This window comes from Notamacropus eugenii, chromosome 7 (assembly GCF_028372415.1).
Source record: "Notamacropus eugenii isolate mMacEug1 chromosome 7, mMacEug1.pri_v2, whole genome shotgun sequence".
In the NCBI taxonomy this organism is placed as follows: domain Eukaryota; kingdom Metazoa; phylum Chordata; class Mammalia; order Diprotodontia; family Macropodidae; genus Notamacropus; species Notamacropus eugenii.
This window is the reverse complement of record NC_092878.1, coordinates 29,242,444-29,254,953: the sequence shown is the minus strand read 5'-3', so window position 1 is coordinate 29,254,953 and position 12,510 is coordinate 29,242,444. Positions and strand designations below refer to the sequence as shown.

At 37.8% G+C, this 12,510-nt stretch overlaps 1 protein-coding gene across 2 annotated transcripts in view; it reads left to right on the top strand.

Moving 5' to 3' along the window:
• TTBK2 (tau tubulin kinase 2) overlaps window positions 1–12,510 on the top strand; it is a 232,985-nt gene that overhangs the window by 159,456 nt on the left and 61,019 nt on the right. Inside the window, exons 8-9 of one of the 2 annotated variants that reach the window (XM_072623577.1) lie at window positions 1,877–1,969; window positions 2,678–2,803. In XM_072623577.1, coding sequence (XP_072479678.1) covers window positions 1,877–1,969; window positions 2,678–2,803 — 219 coding nt within the window. The remainder of the gene's footprint in view (window positions 1–1,876; window positions 1,970–2,677; window positions 2,804–12,510) is intronic. The other variant, XM_072623579.1, reaches the window with a different exon arrangement.

Genomic DNA, 12,510 nt, shown 5'->3' with positions numbered 1-12,510 from the left:
GTTCCTTCCTTTGCATGCATGATCTGTACCTATATTTACACACTTTATTCCAAAGTCTGATTTTATCTGATTAGGGAGGTCCCAGAGAAGAACTTTACCAAAATTGATCTATACAGTTGTTCTGGTGCACCTTGGCATCAGAACTTGCTCAGAGAGGAGACTTGAACCCAGATCTTCCTTACTCTCAAGTTCTTTTTTTATCCATTATTCCATGCTACCTCTTATATCGATACATCATTTTTGTGGGATTGTGAGGAAAATAAAATAATAATGCTCTTTCTCAAGAAGTTACTCATGAGTCCCTAAAATTATTGATGCCTAATGGAGAATGAGTGTCATTATTTTATCTTTTATATGACTATAACTTGGAACAAGCCCCTAAACCATTCCTCCTACACACACACACACACACACACACACACACACACACACACACACACACACACATCCATAAAATGCCAGGAATGTGCAATTCACTTCTTGGTTTTCGTTACATTAAATTATCCCTTTTCCTTGTGTTTTTTTTCCTTTAGCCTTTCATTTTTACACTTTTCATCTCTAAATTATCTTCATCTAAAGTTTGAATTATAACTTAGGAGAGTGACTTATGGGATCCCTGACTTTATACCTTGTTTTCGTGGGAATAGGATGATGGGGATGAGAAACATATTAACAACTGGTTTTGGGGGGGATGGAGTACCCTTCTTTTGAACCTCTGATCCCATTTTTTTCTGATATATAAAGCCCCAGATTGGATAAGGTTAAATGAGAACCTGAACAATGTTAAATATATATGTATAGATAGATATGTTGGAATTATGTTTGATCTTGTAGATTATTCTCTGAATAATATACTTCTATATGATACTGATTTAAATAACATTAAATTATCAAATTAGTGAGGTATTTATTATAACTTACTACGTATCTATCATTATATTAGACACTATAATTAATTCATTTTGTATACCAACATGATTGCTACATTTTTTCTTGTTTTCAGGCAGTTGTTTTTTAGGAAATGTTTTTTATTCTCAGGATATGTTTTTGTTAACGATTTGAAATGTTAGTTTTTCTCAGTTAACTCACCCAGAATGATGGTGACATTGTAACCTTTAAAATGAGGTATTTGTTTTAGAATAAAGATAGAATTTTTCCGGGTCTATAAATAGCCACATCAGTATTTTGAAGATGGATGATAGAAAAGCTGTCAGGAGCATCTGGAGTTATTTTATTAAAGAGGTAAAAATATCTTCTAAAAGGCTTTAGTCAGAGGCAGTTGTAACTCCACTAGTGAAGTGGAAGGTGGTTCACCAAGACTCAGGATCTGCTTCTGTCTCAAAATGTGATGTTTGTTTTTGATGGTTTTTAAGATGGGTATTTTTCTGAACTTGGAAACTCCTCCTGATAATACCTAGGGATTTCTTTTTCACCTGATTTTGTGAGGAATTTAATTGAAGTTTTTAGGCAGTCTGAGAGTTGGCTGGTATCATGAATAGAAGGCTGACTCCAGAGTCAGGTTTAACTTCTGCCTTTGACACATACTAGCTGTGTGACTGTGGGCAAGTCAACAAACCTTCATTCAACGCCTAAAGTAAGCCAGATACTGTGCTAAGTGCTGGAGATACAAAGAAAGGCAAAAAATAGTTTCTGCTTTCAAGAAGCTTACAATCTAGTTATAGGTAATAATTGAGCTGCATAAGATGAAGGAATTTCCAGCGTAGGAATTCCCTATAATAATCTGACCCCCTCTCACTATCACCCAGAAAAAGGTTTAGTGGGATTCAGCAGGTATCTTAGTTCCTTAGTTTGTACAGTCTAGTTGTGAAGATTAGCAGTAACTCAATGTGATGAAATCCTGCTTTGTTTTACTTAGGAAATGGGAAGACATGATGATCTTTGGTCTTTGTTCTACATGTTGGTAGAGTTCGTAGTTGGACAACTGCCTTGGAGAAAAATAAAAGACAAGGTGAATTTAGAAATTGTTATGTTGATTGTGAGTTGGGGGGAAAGAAGTAATTTTCTCTCAGGTAAGCATCTTCCTGAAAAATAGCCTCAATCCATTAAAAACTGGAGAGAGTTTGACTATTTTCCAACACTGTCCCTCTGTGATGAGTTGATATTGGGGTTCAAATTATGATTTTTAAAATGAGTGTATGTAGAACAAATATCACTTTATATGCTACTGATTCATCTGAGTTGATCTCTAGCTTTCTTTCTAAACCAGTAGTTTTTATATTTGCTGTCTTCCTTTGTTATTTGATTTCTAAATAGCTCATTGCATTATTAGATTTTGATATTATTTGAAATGAGAGCCGTGAAAGCATAGAAACTTCTTTCTATGTTGATAAAGGAAATTAGGCCAGATTTAAGGTGATTTCTATTTTTCTTGAAAGCTATAAATTCACCTGGTACAGAACTCTGTATTTAGTGGTGCAGGCAGCATTGTTGTATCTGTAAGACATACAAATGAGTTTAACCTTTTGGTTCTCCACTGTAATTTTTAAAAAAGCAGAGTACATTAATACTGTAAAGATCCCCAGTCTTACTTTGCCCTTAATTATATGTGTATGGACTAAGTCCTTAGTACATACCCTTGAGAACATCAGAGAGAGGATCTGAGTGTGTAATTGAATAGAGAAATTTACTTTGGTTTCTTCTTTCATCATTTCCCTAGGAGCAAGTGGGTTCCATTAAGGAGAGATATGAGCACAGACTTATGCTGAAACATCTCCCTACAGAATTCAGTGTCTTTTTGGACCATATTTCTTCTTTAGATTATTTTACCAAGCCTGATTACCAGGTAAGCATTCATTTTCCTTGTTCATGGACTGTCTTTGTTCTCTGTGTTTGAACCTCATCTAGACATTGTAACTTTGATGGTATTCGTTGGTGACCATGGTGTCATATAAATCTATTTTAGTGCCTTTTGAGGAATGTAGTGTAGTGAACTGTCTAATCTAATAGTAATGGGTTTTTTCCTCCCTGCTTGAAATACTCCATCACACCTCTGAGTTTGTAATTTATTGCAGATTGTATTGGGCATGCTGTGCTAGACAAGTTATACAGAACTGCTGACAGTATGCAAAATAAGTGCAAATCATTTGGTTCATTTGCTCAGTTGGGGGCACTGTCCAGCTGTGTTATGTACCTGTCAAGGATCTGAGAGCTGCATATTGTTTATACATATGTTGTGGGATAGTAGGTGAAGATTATTGGTTCCATTCTGTCTGTAGCCAGTCTGCTTCTCTTGCTTAAAGGATGGAGTTAATGAGGTCAGGAGTTCATTTCCTATAAAGCTTGGGTTGTATTTGGCCACCGTTTGTACCCCTAACCTGCTGTCTTACAGATGAATTCTATTGATAAGAAGGAAAAATGAGTAAATGTGAATAGTTTAATGCAAACCTGTTACCAGTGTTGGAAAAATTATTCCAGGGATGTGTTCTACTCTTAAGTAGTATGTCCATATTCATATGCAAAGAACAGGACAGAAACGTAAGCAAGTAATACAGATTTGCTCACATTGTTAATTAGAATGTACCCTTGAGACTTGATTAAAGTAAAAAAATGTCATTACCTTTGTCTAGTCAGGAGCCTGATAATAATATTGTGCTCCCACAGTAATGTTAATCTGCTTGTACGCTAGAATTGCTTTCCTTGGTATTTGTGCGGCTGGAAAATTATAGTTTCTGGAGGACATGCAAACAGTTTATAAAGCCAGATGACAATTACAAGTGTGTGGCCTTGAAGGCTATAAATCCATGATTTTGTGTTTCTCTGTATGTCTTTTGTTGTTGAATAGTTGTATTCTAGAAAAAAATGAGGTTCTCATCTGATGTGTGACCTATCTTAAAAGAGGCAGAAGGGTTAATAATCAGTGTAAGACTTGGTGATATAAAGAAAGGTGAAGCATCAGACATTGTGTAAAGGAACATGCATTCTGATGGGGCAAATACTCAGGTACATACATAGGAAAGGCTCCTTGCCTTCAGATTAAGACTTGAGCTGAATCTTGAAGGAAGCTCAGAAAAACAAAACATGGAGGTGATGGAGCAGAGTACTTTAGGCCTGTAGGACAGCCACTGCAGACACAGACGCAGAAAATAGAGCAGCATCTTTGAGGAATTGTAAGTGGCTAGATCATGGGGTGCATGTAGGGGAGCATAGGGGCCTTGTGAAAAGATTAGAGAACCACTGGAGCTCACTGAACAGGAAGGTGACATGGTCACACCTGTGCTAGTAAAATCCGTTTTGTAAATGTGAGAAGAACAGATTGGAGTGGGTGAGAGAGGGGAGATAGAAAGATTAAGTATTAGACTGTTATAATAGTTCAGGGAAGAGGTGATGACAACCTGCACCATAGTGCTGGCAGTTTGAGTTGAGATGTATATGAGAAGTGTTGTGAAGGCAGGAAAGACAATATTTGACAACCATTTGTATATGTGGGGCAACTGAAAGTGATGAGTCAAGAATAACACCAAAAATGCAGGCCTAGGTTACTACAAGAATGTTAGTGTCCTTTATCGCAAGAGTAAAGTTCAGAGGAAAAGTGTTTGGGGAGAAAAGTAATGAATTCTGTTTGTTTATTGATGCCTACAGGACCCCTAGTTTGAGATATCCAAGAGGTAGTTGATGTTTGCTTGGGAGGGAGGGAGGCAAGGGAATAAGCATTTATTAAGCACCTACTATATTCCAGACACTTTGCTAAGTACTTTACCATATTTCGTTTTATCTTCGCAACTCCAAGAGGTAGGCTCTATTATTATACTTGTTTTATAGATGAAGAAATTGAGCTCATAAATGTCAGAGGTTGGATTTGAACTCATGTCTTCCTGACTCCAGACCCAATGCTCCAACCACAGTATGACCAAGGTCCCTGCATATATAGATCTGAGAATCATCAGCACAAAGATTATAATTGAATCTATGGGAGCCAAGGAGATAACAAAGCAAGAAGGTATAGTTTATTGTGCTTCTTGCAAAATGAGAAGCAGTCCCAGGACTGAATCATGAGGGACACCGATGTTTTGTGGTTGTGATGTGGATGAAGCAGCAGCAAAGAAGAATAAGAAGGATCATTTGGACATAGAGAGTCATACAGTGTCACAAAAGACCTAGAAGGTAAAGAACATCCAGGAAGAAAAAGTGATCATTTCTGGTGAATGCTGCAGAGGGGACAGGAAAGGTGAAGACTGACAAAAAGACCATTAGCCAAAGCTCATGGAATCTCTGGAGAGGGCTGTTCCTTTTGAAGAAATCAGAAGCCAGGTTACAGAGGATTTAGAAGAGAGTAAGAGGACAGGTTTCAGTTAAATCAAGGTCAAAGGAGTATTGTTTAAAAAGTTTGAGGATGTTTAACAATTTCCTAATATGATTAAAAACAGAGTGAAGGGTCTAAAAGAAAAGTATAAAAGCTAGTGGTATAAGGATATAAGGTTTTTTCTCCCTTTATACTGTTTTACTTGGTCATATCACCAACTCCCATAGATTCAGTTATCATCTTTGTCAACGATTCCCAGAGCTACTTATCCAGCCTTAACCTTTCTCTTTATCTCCCGACTTGAATCTCCAGTTGACAAAAGACATCTTAAATTCAAGATGGTCAAAATTGAGCTCATCATTTTTCTCTCCAGACCATTTTCTCTTCCAAACTTTCTTTTTACTATCCAAGAGATCACTAGCTTCTCAGTCACAACCTAGGTGTCATCCTTGACTCTCTCTCACCTCCCCCACCCCATCCAATCTGTTGCTAAGGCTTGTCAATTTTATCTTCCTAACATCTCTTGTATTCCCCCTTTTCTCTTCTTTAACACTGCTACAACCCTGGTACAGGCCCTTATCACCTCATCCCTGGACTATTTTAATAGTCAGCTAGCTGGTCTCCCTGCCTTAATCTTTTTCTACTTCAGTTCATCCTCCACTAAGCTTTCACATTATTCTTCCTACAGTTCAGGTCTAACAATGTCATACGCCTCTCCTCTTCCCCACCAAAATAATAGTTGCACTGATTCCCTATCACCTTTAGGATCCAACATAAAATTCTATTTGGCCTTCACAGCTCTCATAACCTGGCCCTCTTCCTACCTTTCCATTCTTCTTATACCTTACTCCCCTCCACATAAAAGCTGTCTTCTTGCTTATTTTATACAAGACACTTCATCTCCACATTCTTTTCATTTTCACTGGTTGTCTCGATGCGTGGAATTCTCTGCCTTCTCATCTCTGTGTCTCGGCTTCCTTCAAGTCCCAGCTAAAATTTCACCTTCTGCAAGAAGGCTTTCCTGATCCCCCTTAATACCAGTTCCTTTCCTCTGCTAATCATCTCCCAATTTAGCCTATATTTTTCTTGCTCATGTCTAGTTGCTTTCATATCATCTCCCCCATTAGATTGTGAGCTCCTTGAGGACAAGGGCTGTCCTTTGCCTTTCTTTGTATCCCCATATACACCAAAATACTTATAGTAGCATTTTTTTTGGTAGTAAAAAATTGGAAACAAAATAGGTATGCATTGATTGGGAAATGGTTAAATTAATTGTGGAAGTAATGTTATATTACTGTGCTATAAAAAATGATGGATGTGATAAATACAGAGAAGCATGGAATGATTTACACAGTCTGATGCAGAGTAGAGTAAACAGAGCCAAGAAAACAGTATACACACAGTTACTACAACAGTGTGGTAAATGGAAACTGCAATCACAAATCAGTAAAGAATGTCTGTGGTCAGATTACAAAGAACAAACACAGCTTTAAAAAAGAAAGAAGAGGCGGAGCCAAGATGGCAGAGTAGAAAGACACACACCCTCTAGCTCTTCCCCCACAGCCCGTAAAATACCTGTAAAAAAGGACTCTAAACAAATCCTAGAGCAGCAGAAGCCACAGAACAACAGAGTGGAGGAGATTTCCAGCCCAGGGTAACCTGGAGGGCCAACAGGAAAGGTCCACTGCCTGGGGCACAGAGCAGAGTGCAGCCTACCGAGCCCTGCCCAGCGTTGGCCTCACTGCACTGGCAGGGACAGGACTGGAACAGGCCTTGAGGACAAATTCCCCAGCAGCATTCTGTTCTCAGATCCCTCAACCCACAAGCACTAGGGAAAGCTTCAAAGGTCAGTGAGAAAGCTTTTTCATCTGGGAACATGGTCTGGCCCTGACAGCAGCAGCCATTGCAGCTGCAGCATCCATTTTTGGAGCCCTCCGCCTAAAAAGCCCTTGGGGGAACTGAGTAGCTGATCTGAACCTCAGCGCTGAGTGGCAGCCCTGCCCTCCACCTAAAACTGTTCGGAATCTCAGCTCTGAGCCAGACCTTGGGGTGAGGAGAAGGAGCATGGGTAGAGCTGGAAGTGGCTGTGGAAAGGGAATTCTACTACTCGCAGATTCTGGGCAGTAAAGTTTTTGGTTGCTCCCAGACCAGTATGCAGGCCAGGAGAGGAGTAAACTCCTCTCCCTTGATTGTGCCACCTTGGAGGAACTGACAGCTTACAGGTTCCTGCAGTATACCCTGCACTTGACAAAGGACTCAAAAGTCAAGTAACTGGCTGAGAAAATGCCCAAAAAAGGGGAAAAAATAAGACTATAGAAGGTTACTTTCTTGGTGAACAGATATCTTCTCCCATCCTTTCAGATGAGGAAGAACAATGCATACTGTCAGAGGAAGTCAAGGCTTCTGCATCCAGTACCTCCAAAATAAATATTCAATGGGCTTAGGCCATGGAAGAGCTCAAAAAGAATTTTGAAAATCAAGTAAGAGAGGTGGAGGAAAAATTGGGAAAAGAAATGAGAGAAATGCAAGAAAAGCATGAAAAATGAGTCAACACCTTGCTAAAGGAGACCCAAAAAAAAGCTGAAGAAAATAACACCTTTAAAAATAAGCTAAATTAATTGGCAAAAGAGATCCAAAAAGCCAATGAGGAGAAAAATGCTTTAAAAAGCAGAATTAGCCAAATGGAAAAGGAGGTTCAAAAGCTCACTGAAGAAAATGGTTCTTTAAAAATTAGAATGGAGAAGATGGAAGCTAATGACTTTATGAGAAACCAAGAAATTACAAAACAAAACCAAAAGAATGAAAAAATAGAAGATAATGTATGAAATATCTCATCAGAAAAACAACTGACCTGGAAAAGAGATCCAGGAGAGACAATTTAAAAATTATGGGACTACCTGAAAGCTATGATCAAAAAAAGAGCCTAGATATCATCTTGCGTGAAACTATCAAGGAAAACTGCCCTGATATTCTGGAATTAGAGGGCAAAATAAATATTGAAAGAATCCACCAATCACCTCCTGAAAGAGATCCAAAAAGAGAAACTCCTAGGAATATTGTAGCCAAATTTCAGAGTTCCCAGGTCAAAGAGAAAATATTCCAAGCAGGTAGAAAGAAGCAGTTCGAGTATTGTGGAAATACAATCAGGATAACACAAGATCTAGCAGCTTCTACATTAAGGGATTGAAGGGCCTTCACATTTGACTTAAGGATTGAATTACATGCTTATTTAATTTGGTACGAAAATCTGTCTTACACTTACAGGAAAATAGGGGACAAGGGGACAAGTGAGGTGGGGGGGTTGATAGAAGGGAGGGCAAATGGGAGGAGGGAGTATTAGAAGTAAACACTTTTGGGGAGGGACAAGGTCAAAAGAGAGAATGGAATAAATGGGGTATAAGGATAAGATGGAGAGAAATATAGTTAGTCTTACACAACATGAGTATGATGGAAGTCTTTTGCAAAATTACACATATATAGCTTATATTGAGTTGCTTGCCTTCTCAGAGGGAGTGGGAGGGGAGGGAAGAAGGGAGATAAGTTGGAACTCAAAGTTTTAGGAAGGAATGTTGAGAATTGTTTTTGTATACAACTGGGAAATAAGAAATACAGGTAATGGGGTATAGAAATCAGTCTTGCCGTACAAGAAAAGAGAGAAGATGGGGATAAGGGAAGGGAAGGCATATTGAGGGAAAGGGCAATCAAAATGCAAGGCGTTATGAAGTGGGGGAGGGGAGAGATGAGGAGAAAATTTGGAACTCAATATTTTGTGGAAATGAATGTTAAAAACTAACAATAAGTAAATAAACATTAAAAAAAGAAAGAAGGCAAGCCAGACCCACCTCACTCTTTTGCAGAGGTGGGATGCTTACAGGTATGGTACATTTCATATATTTTCAGAGCTTTTTGATGTATTTTGATTGGCTTTGCTGATTTCTTTGTTTCTTCTTCCATATTTTCTTTTTTTTTCCTTTAAAAATATTTGTTATATGGGATTGTTCTCTGGGAAGAAGGAACAGGAGACACTGAAAGAAATTCCAATGACTAAAAAACAAAAGATATCAATAAAATTTATTTTTAAAAAGAGTGTATGGATGTCAGCACTTTAAAATTTCAACTAAATACCAAATTAAAATTCTGAAAATCAAAAAAAGGATTAACAAAATGAATTTTAAGTAAATAATAAAATAAGAGAGCTAGTTTTGTTTTGTTTTTAGAAAGTGGAACTTCTGACCCATACGGCAGCTTAACAGAGAGAAATTGCCCAGGTCCCATACGCCTACTCTAACCAAAAAAAAAAAAATCTAAAAATTGCAATAGATGATATAATGACTAAAAAGTACATGAGAAACTATAGTAAGTGACTTCCTCCACCCCAGAACTACATAAAACACCAGCCAAAATTCCACAGGCATTTGAACAGGGTCCCATAAGAGAAAAGCCAGTACTAGCTGAGGTAAACAATCTGGAAGCCTTCCAGTGTGACCAGAGAGATAGGAAACACATGTAGCCTGCAAGGCAACTTAACTTAAGCCAGTGAGAATGGAGGGCTCTCCCAGTAGTCCTGGGGAGAGGGAAGGAGAGGGACTCCCACAGTCTGGTCTGGTACCAGTGCTGGTACCTCAGTATTTAGACTGGGACACCCCAGATCCAGGGTCTCCAAGGACTCTGGTCCTCTGTCCTGATACCACCTTAAAAGGCCCTGAAGATTCTGCCCTCTGAACTTTGAAGATCTGGGAATTAGAAGCAAAGATGGAAAACGGAGTGGGTTGCTAATTCTTGGAAGTGGAAGTCAGCACAGGAACCTAAAAAACCTAGGTTGAGAGCAAGTAGAGCCAACCACACCACCCAAAAACATAGCAGGGAGCAGAGCCTGGCCTTGTCACAAAGCCCCAAGTCAGTAAATGAAGCTGGAGAGATGAATAAACCAAGAAGATGGAGACCACTCTAAAGAATTAAGATCGGCTCAGAGATCCCCGCCCCCAATTCAATCTAAAAGGAGACTAACTCCATAACAACTTCAAATAAAGATTCAAAGGAAAAAGTGGATTTTCCACAAGGTCTTTATGAATACCTAGAAGAAATGAAGCAAGTGATGAAAAAAGGAAAAAAAGCCAGGAGGGGGGAGGGGAGGGAAAGAATTAAGAAGAGAATAAATAGCTTAAAAGATAAAGTGGTATGCAAATAACAGACTCCCTGAAAATTATAATAAACCAAGCAGAAATCAAGAAGTACAGGAGACTCCAAGAAATGTTGAAATAAAATCAACAGATTGAAAAAATAGAAGGAAATATAAGGTATCTGCTTATCAAATATAACTGACTTAGAAAACAAGACAAGAAGAAGTAATTTGAGAATCATTATGCTCTGTGAAAACCGTAGGTTTTTTTTTTTAATGGATACCATATTGCAAGAAATTATAAATAAAAACTTACCCGATCTATTAGAACCAAAGAGCAAAATGAAATTAGAAGAAAAATCCATTGATTGCCTCCTGAAAGAAACCAAAGAAAGGAAAGTCTCAAGAAGGTCAAAGGAAAATCCTGAGCTTTTCATATCAAAGAAAAAAATACTACGGTGAACCCAAAAGAAAGTTTTCCAGTGCTAGAGAAACAAAGGATCACATAAGATCTGGCAGCTTGTACTGTAAAGGGAGATCTTAGAACAACGTATTGCAAAATGCTAAAGACATATAGGCTTCAAAATAAAAAGAGCTTACTCTACAAAGCTAAATATAATTTTCTTGGTCTGGGGGGAGGAGATGAAGGGGGGCAGCAGAAATCGATCTTTTAATACAGTAGAAGACGTACAAGCATCCCTAATGAAAAAACCAGAGTTGAGTCGGAAAACTCTCCAATGCAAACACTTCTGTAATCTCCAAGAAAAACAAAGAAAGGTGATCCTGTTTGAGCAGTTGGAAGGGCCTGTAGAAACACATCATATTCAATAGAAAAACAGGTAGAAATTGGAAGAGGGGTGTTAAGGGGGAGGATAATGCTTACGATAACATAACAAACTTCTTCATCAGAAAGGGGAGAATTAAAAAGGAGGAGGGGGAAAGAAAAAGAACCATAAACAAAGGGGGTTGCCCATCTATTACAGAATGACTAAAAGTATTGTGCTATATGAGTGTAAATTTAACTATATGAAAACAGAAGGGACAATTTCAGAGCATCCTGGGAAGTATGAACTGATAAAGAGTGAAGTGAGCTGAGTCAGAACAATAACGTGTATAGTGACAACAGCACTGAAAACCATTGAAAGGAAAAACAGCTTTAAAAGATTTAACAGTTTTGATCCAAGCAGCAGCTAACCATTGCTCTAGATCTGTGATAAAGCATGTCACCCATTTCCCTGACATAGAGGTGATGGACTTAATGTGCAGGAGACAAACACTTTTAGACATCACAATTGTGTGGGTATGTTTTGTTTGGCTATGCTTATTTTTACAAGATTCTTTTTTCCCTCTCTGTTTTAATGGTGGGATGAGTTGGATGGGAGAGGGAGTAGTAGTAGTGGTGAAGAAAAAACAAGCTAAAAGAACAAAAAAGAGGGCTGCTGAAACATTTTTTAAAATGCACAGAGGAATACAAAAGGCAGCTCATAAGGAAGCACAGACAAGTAGAATAGTTTGAAAAGAATGGGCTGGACTTCATTTATATATATATTTTTTAAAAGCAAGGGATATGCAATTGAGATTCATGTTTTCATACATAGTCATCTTGTGTTATGCTGTGTATATGTTAATTCTAATTTTTTATTTGGTTCATAAAAAATTAAGAGAAAATATGGAGAAAAACAAATGATATCAAAAACTGAAAAAGGAGAATTCATAACAATTGAAAACAAAATAATGGAAACCATCAGAAACTGTTTTGCCTGATTATATGCCAAAAAACTGCTAACTTTGACAAACTGGATGATAATCACAAAAATATTAAATATTCCTCTGAATAGAATAGGAATGGATTATTTAATAACCTAACATCAGAAAAAGAATTAATCCATAAATGAACTCCCAAAAGGAAAAAACCAAATAAACAAACCCTAGACTGGATAAGTTGTCAAGTGAATTTTTTCAAACCTTCAATGAACAATTAATTTCAATATTACATAAACTGTTTACAAAAACAAGAAAAGGGATCCTACCGCGCTCTTTCTGTGATATAAATGTTATATTAATACCTAAACCAGGATGAGACAAAGCAGATAAAAAAACCATTAAAAACCAATAGTATGATACCAAAATG